Source organism: Moschus berezovskii, chromosome 20, assembly GCF_049115385.1.
Source record: "Moschus berezovskii isolate FMDL1 chromosome 20, NW_MosBer_1.0, whole genome shotgun sequence".
Taxonomy (NCBI): Eukaryota; Metazoa; Chordata; class Mammalia; order Artiodactyla; family Moschidae; genus Moschus; species Moschus berezovskii.
The window spans coordinates 24,678,293-24,694,513 of NC_142479.1; the positions used below are offsets into that span (position 1 = coordinate 24,678,293).

A 16,221-nucleotide genomic window follows, 5' to 3' on the forward strand; every position below is an offset into this window, starting at 1 on the left:
TACCCTGCATTGGCAGGTGTATTCTTAACTGCTGGACCACCAGGGAAGTCCCTCCAATGTTGTCTTGATTGCTTAGATTGTACTGTTAAATATTCTGAAACCATGAAGCTAAGTATATTACTGTACTTAATAGGATGTTATTAACAATATAGAAATTATTTCTACTATAACCCTTTTAGGTTATAAGTTATTTGTATCACTTAATAGCTCATCAGGATTATAGCTACTAGGCTCCTGAGTGTCGTTCTTCACTGTATTTCTATGTGGGTTGCTTCTGCCTTTTTCTCATAGAAATATCTGGCCCTTACTCTTGTCTTCCAGTTGAAGAGATTGACTTGCACAGGCATATGATGTTTTTTTTCAGCCTGGACACTTTTTTTCTCCACAGATTTAGCAAGACAAGTACTTGGAAAGAAAGCAAAGAAATAGAAATCTCCTTGCTTCTTTTTTTGTATTCTAATTGACTTGTGAATGTACGTTTTCAGTGATGACTTTTGGAGGGGGACTCCTGGATAGTTTTTAATTTGCCAATGAAATTTAAAAGATTATTTATATTCCATCCACGTTGATTAAAATGTGCTAATTCTAACCAATGGAAGTGTTGAAGAAGCAGGATAAAGCAAATGAAAAATTGCTTTTATTAAATATTGAAAGAAATGCAGTTTACTGATTGCAAGATGTACCTTAGCAAATAAAATGTGACTTAGTAGAAATTCACTGCTTTAATGAATTGATAAAATAATTTGCAATTAGCATATAGGTTTTATGCAAATAGAAGTTCTGAAATAGTTATATTTGAAAACAGTTTTTTTTTTTTTGCCAAATACATATATAGCCTATAATGATACTTAGATTATTCTTCCCTTATAGATAGTAGAAGGGAGTAAACATCAATTAAATGCAAATTTAAAATTGTGTAAGTTCCAAGTAAGGTACTTTAAAGTTTGACTAAACCTGTGTTTTCTTGTTTTAATTTTAGGGTGAAAAGGTAAACTATGAAAAGTTTAGAAATTGGCTTCTTCTAAACAAAGATGCTTTTACCTTCTCTCGTTGGCTACTGTCTGGAGGTGTATATGTGACCCTCACTGATGATAGTGATACTCCCACTTTCTACCAAACTCTGGCTGGAGTCACACATTGTAAGTAATGGCATTTTATTGTGCTCTGTTCACTTTTTAGTACAACTGCCTGGTAATAGAGAATATGCCTATTATCAGTGTGGCTTTTTTTTTCTTCCGAAGTGTAATAACATGGAATGCTGGAGGCTTGAGTACATAACCGAAAAAGATAAACTTTTTTTGGTCTACTCACTGAATACTTTTGTACTACAATGTGTGAGTTTTTTTCCTCCACACCAAGCAGTTCTCCAGTGCTCCTTGGACACCAACTGGGTGTCCTACACTTTAGTTCAGTTCTGACACTGTCTGCCTGGGGTTAGCACAGACCCACCCCACAGGTTTAGGTCTCAGTCCCAAAAGACTGCCCCTCTGCCCTCCCTGCTTCGGATGCCAAGTCCAGATTGTGACCTGTGCTTCTGACTGACCACCTATAAATAAGACTTCCTATGACCCTCTCCTTGGGTTTGGTAATTTACTAGAACTTCAGAAAACATTTACCTTTACTGATTTATTATATAATAAAAGCTGTATTAAAGGATACAGATGAACAACTGGGTGAACAGATACATAGGATGGAATCTGGAAGGGTCCCAAACACAGGCGCTTCTGTCCGCGTGGAGCTGTGTTGCCCCTCTCTTGGCATGTAGATGTGTTTAGATGCTCTCCAGACCCTGTGCTTTGGGACTTTTGTGCAGGCTTTGTTACATAAGCATTATCAGTTATTAACTGTATTTCTAAATCTTTTCTTCGTCCAGAGAATGGGGGTGGGGTGGGGTTGAAAGTTCCAAGTTTCTAGTGTATGGCTTGATCTTTCTAGTGACCAGCCCCTTTCCAGGAACCTACCAAGAGTTACTTCAAGCATCAGAACAAAAGATTCCTGTCACACAGAAAATTCTGAGGGATTTAGGAGCTCTGCATCAGACATTCCTGTCACTCAGGAAATTACATTTCCTCAAAGAGAAAATATTAGCAAGAACTGGGATCAATATCACTTATTTCACAGAAGCCCTCTACTGACTGTTCTTAACCAAGCTATATTAGTTCCCTAGGGCTGCTGTAACAAATTAACACAGTCCATAAACTGAAAAAACAGAAATCTACTCTCTTACAGTTCTGGAAGCTGAAATCAAAGTGTTAATAGAGCCGTGTTCCCTCTGAAGATCCCAGGGAAGCATCTTTCCTTGCCTCTCCCAGCTTCTCATGAACGCAGGTTTTGCTTGACTTGTGGCAGCATAATTCTAGTTTCTGCCTGTTTTCATACCACCGTCTGTGTGTGTGTGTGTGTGTGTGTGTGTGTCTGTGTCTGTGTCCTCTCCCCTTCTTTTAAAGACACCACTCATTGGATTTAGGGCCCAGTAAGTTTAGGATGATTTTAACTCTAGAGCCCTAATTCATTACATCTGCTAAGACCCTATTTCCAAGTGAGGTCACATTCTGTGATTCGAGGTGATAATGAACTTTTGAAGGACGCTGTTTAGTCCACGACATCACAGGCCTAAGTGTTAACTCCTACTGTTCTTTTCTGTGGTTACAGAATGGACGTACTCTGGGCTTTTGCTTATGCTACTACTTAACACTAGAAGGAATGCCTTTCCCTTTTGTTCTCCCTGTAAACCCTAGTCATCCTTGAAGATTTGTCACATGCTGCCTGCTTTCCATGAAATGTTTGCTTGCCTTCCTGTGAGAAATCATCTCTCCTTCCTCTGAACTCTCATAACACTTTCTTTTGTACCTTTCTTGGATGAACTTACCACTTTCATCTTTGTATTATAATTATTTATAATATTTTATTTATCTGTACATGTCATTTCTCTTAAATCATAGAGAATCTGTATTTTCTTTTATTCACTGTCAGTGTCAAGCCTTAAATAAGTATTTGTTGACCTAGTAGAGGACCTTGGGTATCAAGCACTGTTTGTATTTACTTTTTCTTATAATTTATGAGTTGGCTACTAATTATTCACCAGCTGCTTTCCCTCTCATTTTTATTCCATTGTTACCAAAAATTCTGACTCATAAATCCTGGCATGAATAGACAATTAATTTGATGCTCCTACTTTTTCAGCACTACTGTCTTTATTTTAAGAGGAAAGCCTTTTTAAAAGAATCATTTTGTATAAAAAATTAGGAAATCTTTTTATACTTTAAGCTCTATCATTGTCAGTCATATGGATGTTCTGCTGAACTCTTGCTTTCATTTGTAATTATATGGTAAATTATTTTTCTATTATTGGCCAAGGGTGTGATTACTTTCCTTGAATGACTCACGTTATACAAAAAATTGTTCTGACACTTAATAAAATGGTAAGCAAGACTTTTAAAAAATCATTTATTTTTGGTTGCTCTGCATCTTTCTTGCTGTGCTCAGGCTTTCTCTGGTTGCAGCATGTGCGCTCTCGGGCTTCAGTAGTTGTAGCGCACAGTCTTAGTTGCTCAACATGTGGAATCTTCCTGAACCAGCGAAGGAAGGAACCTGGATCCCCTGGATTGGCAGGCGAATTCTTATCCACTGTATCACCAGGGAAGTCCCATAAACAAAACTTTATTCAAGACTTTTGCAGTAGCATATTGCAGTAGTGGAGAGAGATTGGTCTTACCTCCAAATATTAAAAGGAAAGCAACTTACAGCCAAGGAGCAAGGTGAGGTGATTAGTGGAAGGAAAATTACTAAGAGAAATCATCAAGGATGGGGGAATTCTTACTAAAAGTGGGCCAAAGACTTATTTGTTAAATATGGGGTATGAGGAACTTGATCAGGTATCAAAGGTGGGAGATGATACAGCAGGATTCTTTGCTAAGATTCAGCTGGGCAGGCCAAAGACAGAATAACTTCTGAGCCTAGTAGAAAAGAGGGCTCAAAGGAGTGGGACTAAATTTTAGTCAAGGTGAGAGTCTCTGTCAGTTGTTTCAAGTTGAATTAGTTCTGACACACTTTGCAAATGCAGATACTGCTTCAGTTCAGTTCAGTTAAGTCGCTCAGTCGTGTCCGACTCTTTGCAACCCCATGAATCGCAGCACGCCAAGCCTTCTTGTCCATCACCAACCTCCGGAGTTTACGCAAACTCATGTCCATCGAGTCGGTGATGCCATCCAGCCATCTCATCCTCTGTCATCCCCTTCTCCTCCTACCCTCAATCTTTCCCAGCATGAGGGTCTTTTCCAGTGAGTCAGCTCTTCACATGAGGTGGCCAAAGTACTGGAGTTTCAGCTTCAGCATTAGTCCTTTCAAAGAACACTCAGGACTGATCTCCTTTAGGATGAACTGGTTGGATCTCCTTGCAGTCCAAGGGACTGTCAAGAGTCTTCACCAACACCACAGTTCAAAAGCATCAATTCTTCGGTGTTCAGCTTTCTTCACAGTCCAACTCTCACATCCATACATGACCACTGGAAAAAACATAGCCTTGACTAGACAGACCTTCGTTGGCAAAGTAATATATCTCTGCTTTTTAATATGCTGTCTAGGTTGGTCATAACTTTCCTTCCAAGGAGTAAGCGTCTTTTAATTTCATGGCTGCAGTCAGCATCTGCAGTGATTTTGGAGCCCCCCAAAATAAAGTCTGACACTATTTCCACTGTTTCCCCATCTGTTTGCCATGAAGTGATGGGACCGGATGCCATGATCTTTGTTTTCTGAATGTTGAGCTTCAAGCCAAACTTTTCACTCTCCTCTTTCACTTTCATCAAGAGGCTCTTTAGTTCTTCTTCACTTTCTGCCGTAAGGGTGGTGTCATCTGCATATCTGAGGTTATTGATATTTCTCCCGGCAATCTTGATTCCATCTTATGCTTCTTCTAGCCCAGCGTTTCTCATTATGTACTCTGCACATAAGTTAAATAAGCTGCTTATTGCTTGTTTTTCAGAGCACTGTATCAAAGACTACAGGCTTGTGTAAATTTAATCAGTCAAAATAATTATCAAAATATTTAAAGTGTTATCCCATTATATGGCTCCATTTTAATTTGAAAATGATCTTTTCAGTTTAATTTTTTATCAGTTGGGAAGACTTTGGGATTTTTAATGGTATCTAAAAGTACATGACCTTTGCCTTGTTAAAAAATATTTTATCTTGAATTTATGCATTGTTTCATCTGAAATAATGACGTAATTTCTAAACTGAGTGGCTTTCTCCTAGGCTCATTGTACCTACTAATATCTCTGCGGCATTTTAGCACTATTGACAGTTTTCTTGAAATTCTCTTCTCCCTTGATTTTGAAACATTGTAGTTTTAAGTTAATTTTCATTGATCAGCCTTTAGTTCTATTCTTAACTGGCATGCATGCTTTTGCTTCATTACAGCCATTTATTTTGCTTCATTTATCCTTCATGTCTTTGCAGATGATACCTAGATGAAGTTTACTGATCTTGAGGTATCAAACTGTATATTCATTTTAATAAATGCCTCCTGGATATACTAACATCTTAATTTCATATCTAACACCTTTCCTTACTTCAGTCCATTTGTAGGTCAAAATAAGCAAACATCCTGTTCTTCCTCCTATGATTTTTTTTTCTCTCTTTTTTTAAATTGAAGTATAGTTTTTGCTTTTGTTGTTTAGTTGCCAAATTGTGTCCAACTCTTTTTGCTACCTCATGGACTGTAGCTTGCCAGACTCCTCTGTCCATGGAATTCCTCAGGCAAGAATATTGGAGTGGGGAGCCAGTCCCTTCTCCAGGGGATCTTCCCAACCCAGGGACTGAGCCTGTGTTTCCTTCTGAAGACAGATTCTTTACTGTCTGAGCCACCAGGCAAGCCCTTTAATCTTTGTAACTAGGCTCAAACACATTTTTATTAATCAGAATAGGAAACATTACAATCAACTTGTTTTTACCAACAAGAAATAAGTTTGTTTATTCCTCTAGTATAAAATCCTTACTTCAGGATTCGACAAACTCTTGGAAAGCATTTTCTGGATCCTGCTGGTTGTGAAAGCATTTTCACTGCAAAACAAGTTGTTGAGATACTTGAAGAAGTGGTAGTCAGTTGACTGAACATCAGGTGAATGTGGCAGATGAGGCAAAACTTAGTAGTTCAATTCGTTCAACTTCTGAGTTATTGGTTGTGTGATAGGTGGTCGGGTGTTGTTGTGGAGAAGAATTGGGTTCTTTCTGTTGACCAAAGCTGGCTGCAGGCACTGCAGTTGTAGGTGCATCTCATCGATCTGCTGAGTATAGTTCTCAAATATAATGGTTTCACCAGGATTCAGAATGCTGTAGTGGAGCAGATTGATTTCAGACATGCACAGCCGTAAATGGCAGCTTAACAGTAAGCAGCAGCGAGCAATAGCTGGAAGCAAGGTCTTAATTTCCCAGACTGGGAGTCCTAACCACTGGACCACAGGGGCCAGCAGTGAAGGCTAGAGTCCCTTCGTAGTCCTTGCCTGACTAGTTAAAACCGAATTCAGGCAAGGAGGCAGATGGTAAAGAGTAAGTAAGAAGTTTTTGTCTTCCTTCAGGCCAATCATCTTGCTTTGTTCCCCTCCCCCTGCTGATTTGTATCAAGCCTCTCCTCTGGGGTGCACATGCACCCCTTTAGCCAAGATGAATCTTGAAGCAAAGACTTCTGGGAGGAGCAGGACTCACTGTGGCCTGGAATTATCCTCTGAGTTTTGACCCCAAGGAGCCTTTGTGGAAATGTATAGTGTCTCCCTTATCCTATAAAGGGGGAACGGAGATCCTTCAATCCTTTACTCAGAAAGGGTTTTGCCTCTCTGTCCTTGCCATAATCATTTCCTCGCCATAATTATATTTCCTCAAGATGTTTACAAGAGAAAAAGACTGACTGTTTACCTTGTTTCTGTTGTTACTTCCATTTTGGAGGACGATTGTAAATTCCTCAACTGGAGCCCATGTAGCTCTTGTCTCAGGAAATGCAGACAGGAGGCCAGCTGATTCTGTCTCTTATCTCAAGATGGGCAGCAGACCACCAAACAGTGACCATGACCTTTTTTTGATGCAAGTTTGGCTTTGGAAAGTGCTTTGGAGCTTTTTCTCAGTCCAGCCACTGAGCTGGTCATTGCTCGTTTTTGTAGAAAATCTATTTTTCGTCACCCATCACAATCCAATTGAGAAATGGTTCATTTTTGTTGAGTGGCATAAGAGAAGACAATACTTCAAAGTGACGATTTTTTTGACTTATTGTCAGTTAAAGAGGCACTCAGCAAGCTTTTTCATCTTTCCAATTTGCTTCAAATGCCAAACGACTGTTGAGTGGTCAACATTGAGTTCTTCAGCAACTTCTTGGGTAGTTGTAAGAGGATCAGGTTTGATGATTGCTCTCAATTGGTCGTTGTCAACTTCCGATGGCTGGCCACTATGCTCCTCATCTTCACAGCTCTCGTTTCATTTGTGAAACTTCTTAAACCACCATTGCACTATATGGTTGTTAGCAGTTCCTGGGCCCAATGGATTGTTGACATTGCAAGTTGTTTCCACTGCTTTAGGACCCATTTTGAACTGGAATAGCAAAATTGCTTGAATTTGCTTTTTGTCTAACATATCCCTAGTCTAAAATAAATATAAAATACACATCAAGTAGTAAGTCATTAGCAGAAAAAATAAAGTGAGAAATGTGTATTAAAATGCTGTGTAACATAACCACATTTATTTAAGGATGTATTCCACTATCAAATGGAAAATTTCAACAATGCAAAAACTGGAATTACATTTGCACCAACCTAATAATTCTAGTGGAGAAGGAAATGGCAACCCACTCCAGTGTTCTTGCCTGGAGAATCCCAGGGACAGGGGAGCCTGGTGGGCTTCCGACTATGGGGTCACACAGAGTCGGACATGACTGAAGTGACTTAGCAGTAGCAGCAATAATTCTAGTAATCCAATTTGAAATTACCTTTGACTTTTCTTTATCAAGCTTCATATTAAATCCTGTCAATCTTAACTCAGCCGTATTTCTTGCATCTTTCTTTGCTACTGTCATCATTTTGATAGTTTTTCTTATGTGACTTGACTATGGTTTGATAATAGGAGTAATGAAAGACCCATTTCTGTTTTTGTTTATTTAGTTTGCATAAAAGCAAAAACAAACCATTCTTACTTCTGTGCTTTGAGACCTTTGAGAAATCTTCATATTCTGTAGAACAAAGTTTTAAACTCCTTAACATGACTCTAAAGTCTCTTAGTTTATTATTCTTAATTTTCAGTACTCATTTCTCCTCACTTATGTTCTCAACTTCAACTGAAGAGCACTGGTCAGTATTCCATGACTGTACCATGAACTTTCATGGCTACCCTATCTACCATCACTCCTAATATTCCTTCATATAAGAATACATTCCATCTTTCAGTTCTTGACAGGTAAAAATACTTTGTCATCAATCCTAACTCAAATGTCATAACCCTTTTGTCATGCCTTCTCCATTTTTCTGCAGTTGCAATTAATCACTTTTTGCATTCTTGCACACTTTACTTTTGAATTAAAGTATTTAAGATGCTTTTTACCTTACTGTGAAGTCAGTTGAAAATGGCTTTGTTTTTCAACAGAAGTTACAAGTCTCTTGAGGACAAGGCTTATATTCTATTCATCTTTGGGTTTTTCTTAGTTCAGTGAACCACAGTGCATGTTGTTGGACTGAACTGTGCTGGAAAATTTTCAACAACCAAAAGTCTACATTCTGAGTATTGATTTAAACATTTGAATTCCCCAGGAGAGAGCAGGAGGAATATGTTGTTTTAGGATTGTAGGACTAAACCCATAGGAGGGAGAAGGACCAAGATAAATCATTATTTTGAATAAGGTTTAACAACTTCATAGTATGTCAGTATTCATATAAAGACCTACCGTATTTTTAGGGTGCAAATGAATCGTATATGTCAATTTAAAGAACTGCTTAAGATTGCAAAATAGTTGTTCTTAGATCTTCCCTTTAGAACTTTTGGTTAGAAAAATTATGTGAGCTACAGAAAATTGGTTAGCAGTAACTTGAGGCTCACAGAGATCAGTCTACTTTAAATATTATAGGGAAAAAGAAGATATGTGTATACATATAACTGATTCACTTTGCTGTACAGTAGAAACTAACAATATTGTAAAGCAACTATACTCGAATAAATATTAATTTAAAAAATAAAATTATGTCAAAAACCAAACACTACATGGAATAAGCTGTCTGAACTAATTATTTTATCTCCTTCTATAATGTATCTGTTGGTTTCCTTGGTGGCTGTAGAAGTAAGTTGGCAGTGTGTGGTAAAAACCTGAAGAAATAACTTATGCTTTTAATTTTCTCACTTATTTATAATATTTTTAATTGCTGACCTCTTAGCTGAATTTTGTTGTGTCCTTATTTCTTGTAAGAAGGATAACCAAAATAATCAACTATTCAACCACTATTTTGTAGTTAATGGTCTTTATCTTAAACATTAGAATTATTTGAAGAGGGTCTTAAAAGTGCAGGTTACTGGTTCTGTCTTCAAAGATTTTTTATCTGTGGGCTGTAGGGCTCTGTACTTTCTACTCTGGGTAATTCTGATATGGATGGACCAAGAACTGCATTTTGAGAAATAATTTGTTATTGTTGTTCAGTCACTCAGTTGTGTCCAACTATTTGCAACCCCATGGACTACAACCTCCCAGAGCTTGCCCAAATTCATGTCTATTGAATCAGTGATGCCATCCAACCATCTTGTCCTCTTTCGTCCCCTTCTCCTACCTTCAGTCTTTCCCAGCATTAGGGTCTTTTCCAGTGAGTCGGTTCTTTGCCTCAGGTGGCTAAAGTATTGGAGCTTCAGCTTCAGTATCAGTTCTTCCAATGAATATTCAGGGTTGATTTCCTTTAGGATGGACTGGTTTGACCTCCTCGCTGTCCAAGGGACTCTCAAGAGTCTTCTCCAACACCACAGTTCAAAAGCATCAGTTCTTTGGCATGCTCAGCCTTCTTTATGGTCCAACTCTCACATTCATACATGACTACTGGAAAAACCATAGCTTTGACTATACGGACCTTTGTTGGCAAAGTAATGTCTGCTTTTTAATACGCCATCTTGGTTTGTCATTGCTTTTCTTCCAAGGTGCAGTGAAAGTAAAAGTCGCTCAGTTGTGTCTGACTCTTTGTGACCCATGCACAGTCCATGGAATTCTCTAGGCCAGAATACTGGAGTGGGTAACCTTTCCCCTCTCCAGGTGATCTTCCCAACCCAGGGATTGAACCCAGGTCTTCCACATTGCAGGTGGATTATTTCCCAGCTGAACCACAAGGGAAACCCCAAAATACTGGAGAGGGTAGCCTATCCCTTCCTCCAGTGGATCTTCCCAACACAGGAATTGAACTGAGGTCTCCTGCACTGCAGGCAGATTCCTTACCAACTAAACTATCAGGGAAGCCATAATACTGGAGTAAGTAGCCATTCCCTTCTCCAGGGGATCTTCCCAGCCCGGGGATCAAACCCAGGTCTCCTGTGTTGCAGGCAGATTCTTTACCAGCTGAGCCACCAGGGAAGCCCTCCAAAGAGCAAGTGTCTTAATTTCAGGGCTGCAGTCACCATCTGCAATGATTTTGGAGGCCAAAAAGAGTCTTCACTGTTTCCTTTGTTTCCCCATCTATTTGCTGTGAGGTGCTGTGACCAGATGCCATGATCTTAGTTTTTGAATGCTGAGTTTTAAGCCAGGTTTTTCTCTCTCCCCTTTTACTTTCATCAAGCGGCTCTTTAGTTCTTCTTTGCTTACTGCCATAAAGGTGGTGTCATCTGCGTTTGTGAGGTTATTGATATTTCTTCTGGCAGTCTTGATTCCAGCTTGTGTTTCATCTAGCCAGGCATTACGCATGATGTACTCTGAGTTAAGTAAACAGGGTAATAATATACATACTCCTTTCTCAATTTGGAACCAGTCTGTTGTTCCATGTTCAGTCCTAACTGTTGTTTCTTGACCTGCCTACAGGTTTCATAGTAGGCAGGTGGTATGGTATTTCCATCTCTTTCAGAATTTTTTCACAATTTGTTGTGATCCACACTGGCAAGCCACTCCAGTACTCTTGCCTAGAAAATCCCATGGACAGAGGAGGCTGGTGGGCTGCAGTCCATGGGGTCGCTACTAGTCAGACAAGACTGAGCGACTTCACTTTCACTTTCCACTTTCACACATTGGAGAAGGAAATGGCTACCCACTCCAGTGTTCTTGCCTGGAGAATCCCAGGGATGGTGGAGCCTGGTGGGCTGCCGTCTATGGGGTCGCACAGAGTCGAACATGACTGAAGCGACTTAGCGGCAGCAGCAGCACACAGTCAAAAGTTTAGCGTAGTCAATGAAGCAGAAGTAGATGTTTTTCTGGAAAACCTTGCTTTCTCTATGATCCAGTGGATATTGGCAGTTTGATCTCTGGTTCCTCTACCTTTTCTAAACTCAGCTTGTATATCTGAAAGTTCTCAGTTGATGTACTGTTGAAGCCTAGCTTGAAGGATTTTGAGCATTACTTGCTAGCATGTGATTTAAGTGCGATTGTGTGGAGGTTGGAACATTCTTTGGCATTGCCCTTCTTTGAGATTGGCATGAAAAGTGACCTTTTACAGTCCTGTGGCCACTGCTGAGGTTTCCAAATTTGCTGGCATATTGAGTGTAGCACTTTAACAGCATCATCTTTTACGATTTTAAATAGCTCAGCTGAAATGCCATCACCTCCACTAGCTTTGTTCGTCGTGGTACTTCCCAAGGGCCACTTGACTTCACACTCTGTGATGTCTGGCTCTAGGTGAGTGATCATGTACCATCATGGTTATTTGGGTCATTAAGATCTTTTTTGTATAGTTATTCTTCTGTGTATTCTTGCCACCTCATCTTAATATCTTCTGCTTCTGTTAGGTCTATACAGTTTCTGTCCTTTATTGTGCCTGTCTTTGCATGAAATATTCCCTTTTTATCTCTGATTTTCTTGAAGAGATCTCTAGTCTTTCTCATTCCATTGTTTTCCTCTATCTCTTTGCAGAGTTCAGTGAGCCACTTATTTAGTCTGCAGACCTCTTCTTACTTTGTCTGTGGAAAACAGGGATAATGATACAACTCATAGATTTGTGTTAAGGAGGGCAGGGAAGGAAAAGTGTTTTCCTCTACTCATCTTGGTTTCATTGGGTGGGGCCCTTTAGATTAGACTAACAAAAGACAGAAAACAAGAGAAAAACATAAGCTTACTTATTACTTACTAAGTTACTTACACACTGGAACATTTAGTGATGAATAACTCAAAGAGGTGGTTAGAGCTTGAACTTACATAGCATCTTAGCAAAGAATGATAATTTTGTGGAGAAGTGACAAAACAAAGGAAAAGAACTTTAAGCTGCTAGGAGTGGCACATTGTGGGAAAACAAATACATGGAAAAACTGTTGCTTGATGTATGTGTGTTAGTCACTCAGACGTGTTCAACTCTTTGTGACCCCATGGTCTGTCCATGGAATTCTCTAGGCAAGAATACTAGAGTGGGTTGCCATTCCCTTTTCCAGAAGATCTTCCCCACTCAGGGATCAAACCTGGGTTTCCTGCATTCCTGGAAATCGTGCTGATTCTTTACTGTCTGCGCTACTAGAGAAGCCTTTTGTTGATTTGACTGGTTAATAAGATTTGTTGTGTAGATTCTTTCTTCTGGTGCCATCTCCATGTTGACGAGGATCTAGAGTTTTCCCTGGTGATTTACGTCTATCCTTCCTGGCAGAAGAGTTATTATTGTTGTTCAGTTGCTCAGTCATGTCTGACTCTTTTGCAACCCCATGGACTGCACACTCCAGGTTTACCTGTCCTTGACCATCTCCTGGAGCTTGCTCAAACTCATGTCCATTGAGTCAGTGATGCCATCCAGACATCTTGTCCTCTGTCGTCCCCTTCTCCTCCTGCCTTCAATCTTTCCCAGCATAGGGGTCTTTTCTAATGAGTCAGCTCTTCACATCAGGTGGCCAAAGTATTAGAGCTTCAGCACCAGTCCTTCCGATGAATATTCAGGGTTGATTTCCTTTAGGATGGACTGGTTTGATCTCCTTGCAGTCCAGGAACTCTCAAGAGTCTTCTCCAGCACCACAGTTCAAAAGGATTGATTATTCAGTGTTCAACCTTCTTTGTGGTCCAACTGTCACATCCATACATGACTACTGGAAAAACCATAGCTTTCATTATACGGATCTTTGTTGGCAAAGTAATATCTCTGCTTTTAATACACTTTCTAGGTTTGTCATAGCTTTTCTTCCAAGGGGCAAGCATCTTTTAATTTCATGACTGCACTCACCATCTGCAGTGATTTTGGAGGCCAAGAAAGTAAAGTCTGTCACTGTTTTCATTGTTTCCCCATCTGTTTGCCATGAAGTAATGCGACTGGATGCCATGTCTTAGTTTTTTCAATGTTGAGTTTTAAGCCAGTTTTTTTACTCTCCTCTTTCACCTTTATCAAGAGGATTTTTAGTTCCTCTTCACTTTCTGCCATAAGGGTGATGTCATCTGCATATCTGAGGTTATTGATACTTTCCCAGCAATCTTGATTTCAACTTCTGCTTCATCCAGCCCACGATTTCACATGATGTATGTTCTCTGCATGTAAGTTAAATAAGCAGAGTGGCAATCTACAGTACTCCTTTCCCAGTTTGGAACCAGTCCATTGTTCTATATCTGGTTCTAACAGTTGCTTCTTGACCTGCATACAGATTTCTCAGGAGACAAGTGAGATGGTCTGGTATTCCCATCTCTTTAAGAATTTGCCAGTTTGTTGTGATGCACACAGTCAAAGGCTTTTGCATAGGTCAGTGAAGCAGAAGTAGTTGTTTTTCTAGAATTCTTTTGCTTTTTTATGATCCATCAGATTTTGTCAATTTAATCTCTGATTCCTCTGCTTATTCTAAATCCCGCTTGAACATCTGGAAATTCTTGGTTCACGTACTGTTGAAGCCTAGCATGGAGAATTTTGAGCATTACTTTGCTAGCGTGTGAAATGAGTAAAATTGTGCGGTAGCTTTAGCATTCTTTGACACTGCCTTTCTTTGGGATTGGAATGAAAACTGACCTTTTCCAGTCCTGTGATCACTGCTGGATGTTCCAAGTTTGCTGTTATATTGAATGCAGCACTTTAATAACATCTTCTCTTAGGATTTGAAATAGCTCAGCTGGAATACCATCATTCTACTAGCTTTGTTCGTAGTAATGCTTCCGAAGGCCCACTTGACTTGGCCCTCCAGAATGTGTAGGTGAGTGATCACACTATCATGGTTATCTGAGTCATTGAGATCTTTTTTGTATAGTTCTTCTGTGTATTCTTGCCACCTCTTAATATCTTCTGCTAGGCCATACTGTTTCTGTCCTTTATTATACCCATCTTTGCATGAAAATTTCCCTTGATATCTCTAGTTTTCTTGAAGAGAGATCTCTAGTCTTTCCCGTTTTATTGTTTACCTCTGTTTCTTTGCATTGGTCCCTGAGGAAGTCTTTCTTATCTCTCCTTGATATTCTTTGGAACTCTGCATTTAGATGGGTATGTCTTTCTTTTTCTCCTTTGCCGTTAGCTTCTCTTCTTTTCTCAGCTATTTGTGAGGCCTCCTCAGAGAACCATTTTGCCTTTTTTGTATTTCTGTCTCTTGGGGATGGTTTTGATCACTGCCCCCTGTACAGTGTTACGAGCCTTTATCCATAGTTCCTCAGGCACTCTATCAGATCTAATCCCTTGACTCTATTTGTCACTTCCACTGTATAATCGTAAGGAACTTGATTTAGGTCATACTGTTATGGCGTAGTACTTTTCCCTACTTTCTTCAATTTAAATTGAATTTTCCAATAAGGAGTTCATGATCAGAGCCACAGTCACCTTCCGGTCTTGTTTTTGCTAACTGTATAGAGCTTCTCCATCTTTGGCTGCAAAAAATATAATCAGTCTGATTTTGGTATTGACCATCTGGCAATATCCACAGGTGGAGTTGTCTCTGTGTTGTTGGAAAAGGGTATTTGCTATGACCAGTGCGTTCTCTTGGCAAAACTCTATTAGCCTTTGCCCTGCTTCAGTTTGTATGCCAAGGCCAAATTTGCACTCCAGGTATCTCTTGACTTCCTACTTTTGCATTCCAGTCCCCTGTGATGAAAAGGACATCTTTTTTTGGTGTTAGTTCTAGAAGGTCTTGTAGGTCGTCACAGAACCGTTCGACCTCAGCTTCTTCCACATTAGTGGTTGGGGCATAAACTTGAATTACTGTGATACTGAGTGGTTTGGCTTGGAAATGAACAAAGATCATTCCGTCATTTTTGAGATTGCACCCAAGTAGTGCATTTCAGGCTCCTGTTGACTGTGATGGCTACTGCATTTCTTCTAAGGGATTCTTGCCCACAGTAGTAGATATAATGGTCATCTGAAGTAAATTCACCTATTGCTGTCCATTTTAGTTCACTGATTGCTAAAATGTCAGTGTTCACTCTTAACCATCTATTTGGCCACTTCCAATTTACCTTTATTCACGGACCTAACATTCCAGATTCCTATGCAGTATTGTTCTTTATAGCATCAGACTTTACTTTCACCACCAGACGTTCACAACTAGACGTTGTTTCCATTTTGGCTCAGCCTTTTCATGCTGTCTGGAGTTATTTCTCCACTCTTCTCCAGTAGCATATTGGTCACCTGCTGACCTGGGTAGTTCATCTTTCAGTGAGGCCAAATTATGGTAGGGGTAATGACAACCTCCTTCAAAAGGACTTATGCCAGCATGCCACAGCTCTCAGAACTGTTATAGTCAGTGTCTCTGACCTCAAGACAGGCTACTGTCGACACACACCTCCACCGGAGATTCCTGGACCCTCACTTGCAAGTCTGACTCCGTCTCTTGTGGGCTCACTGCTCCTTTCTCCTGGGTCCTGGTGTGCACAGTGTTTTGTTTGTGCCCTCCTAGAATGTTTCCCACGTCCTGTGGAAGTTCTGTAATCAAATCCCACTGTCCTTCAAAGTCAGATTCCCTGGGGGTTCTTGGTCCTTTTTTGCTGGATCCCCAGGTTGGGAAATCTGTTGTGGGCGCCAGAACTCTTCCAAGCATGTGAGAACTTCTTTATTATATAATTGTTCTCCAGTTTGTTTGTCGTCTGCTCGGCAGCTCTACAGTGAAGCTAATGGTGACCTCCTCCAAGAGGACTTAGGCCAT

The 16,221-nt window shown here is 39.9% G+C and overlaps 1 protein-coding gene across 2 annotated transcripts in view; it reads left to right on the forward strand.

Moving 5' to 3' along the window:
* The window catches only part of USP32 (ubiquitin specific peptidase 32), a 204,690-nt gene that overhangs the window by 106,998 nt on the left and 81,471 nt on the right, over window positions 1-16,221 (forward strand). For both annotated transcript variants that reach the window (XM_088828648.1, XM_055400253.2), the window contains exon 5: window positions 980-1,139. In XM_088828648.1, coding sequence (XP_088684774.1) covers window positions 980-1,139 — 160 coding nt within the window. The remainder of the gene's footprint in view (window positions 1-979; window positions 1,140-16,221) is intronic.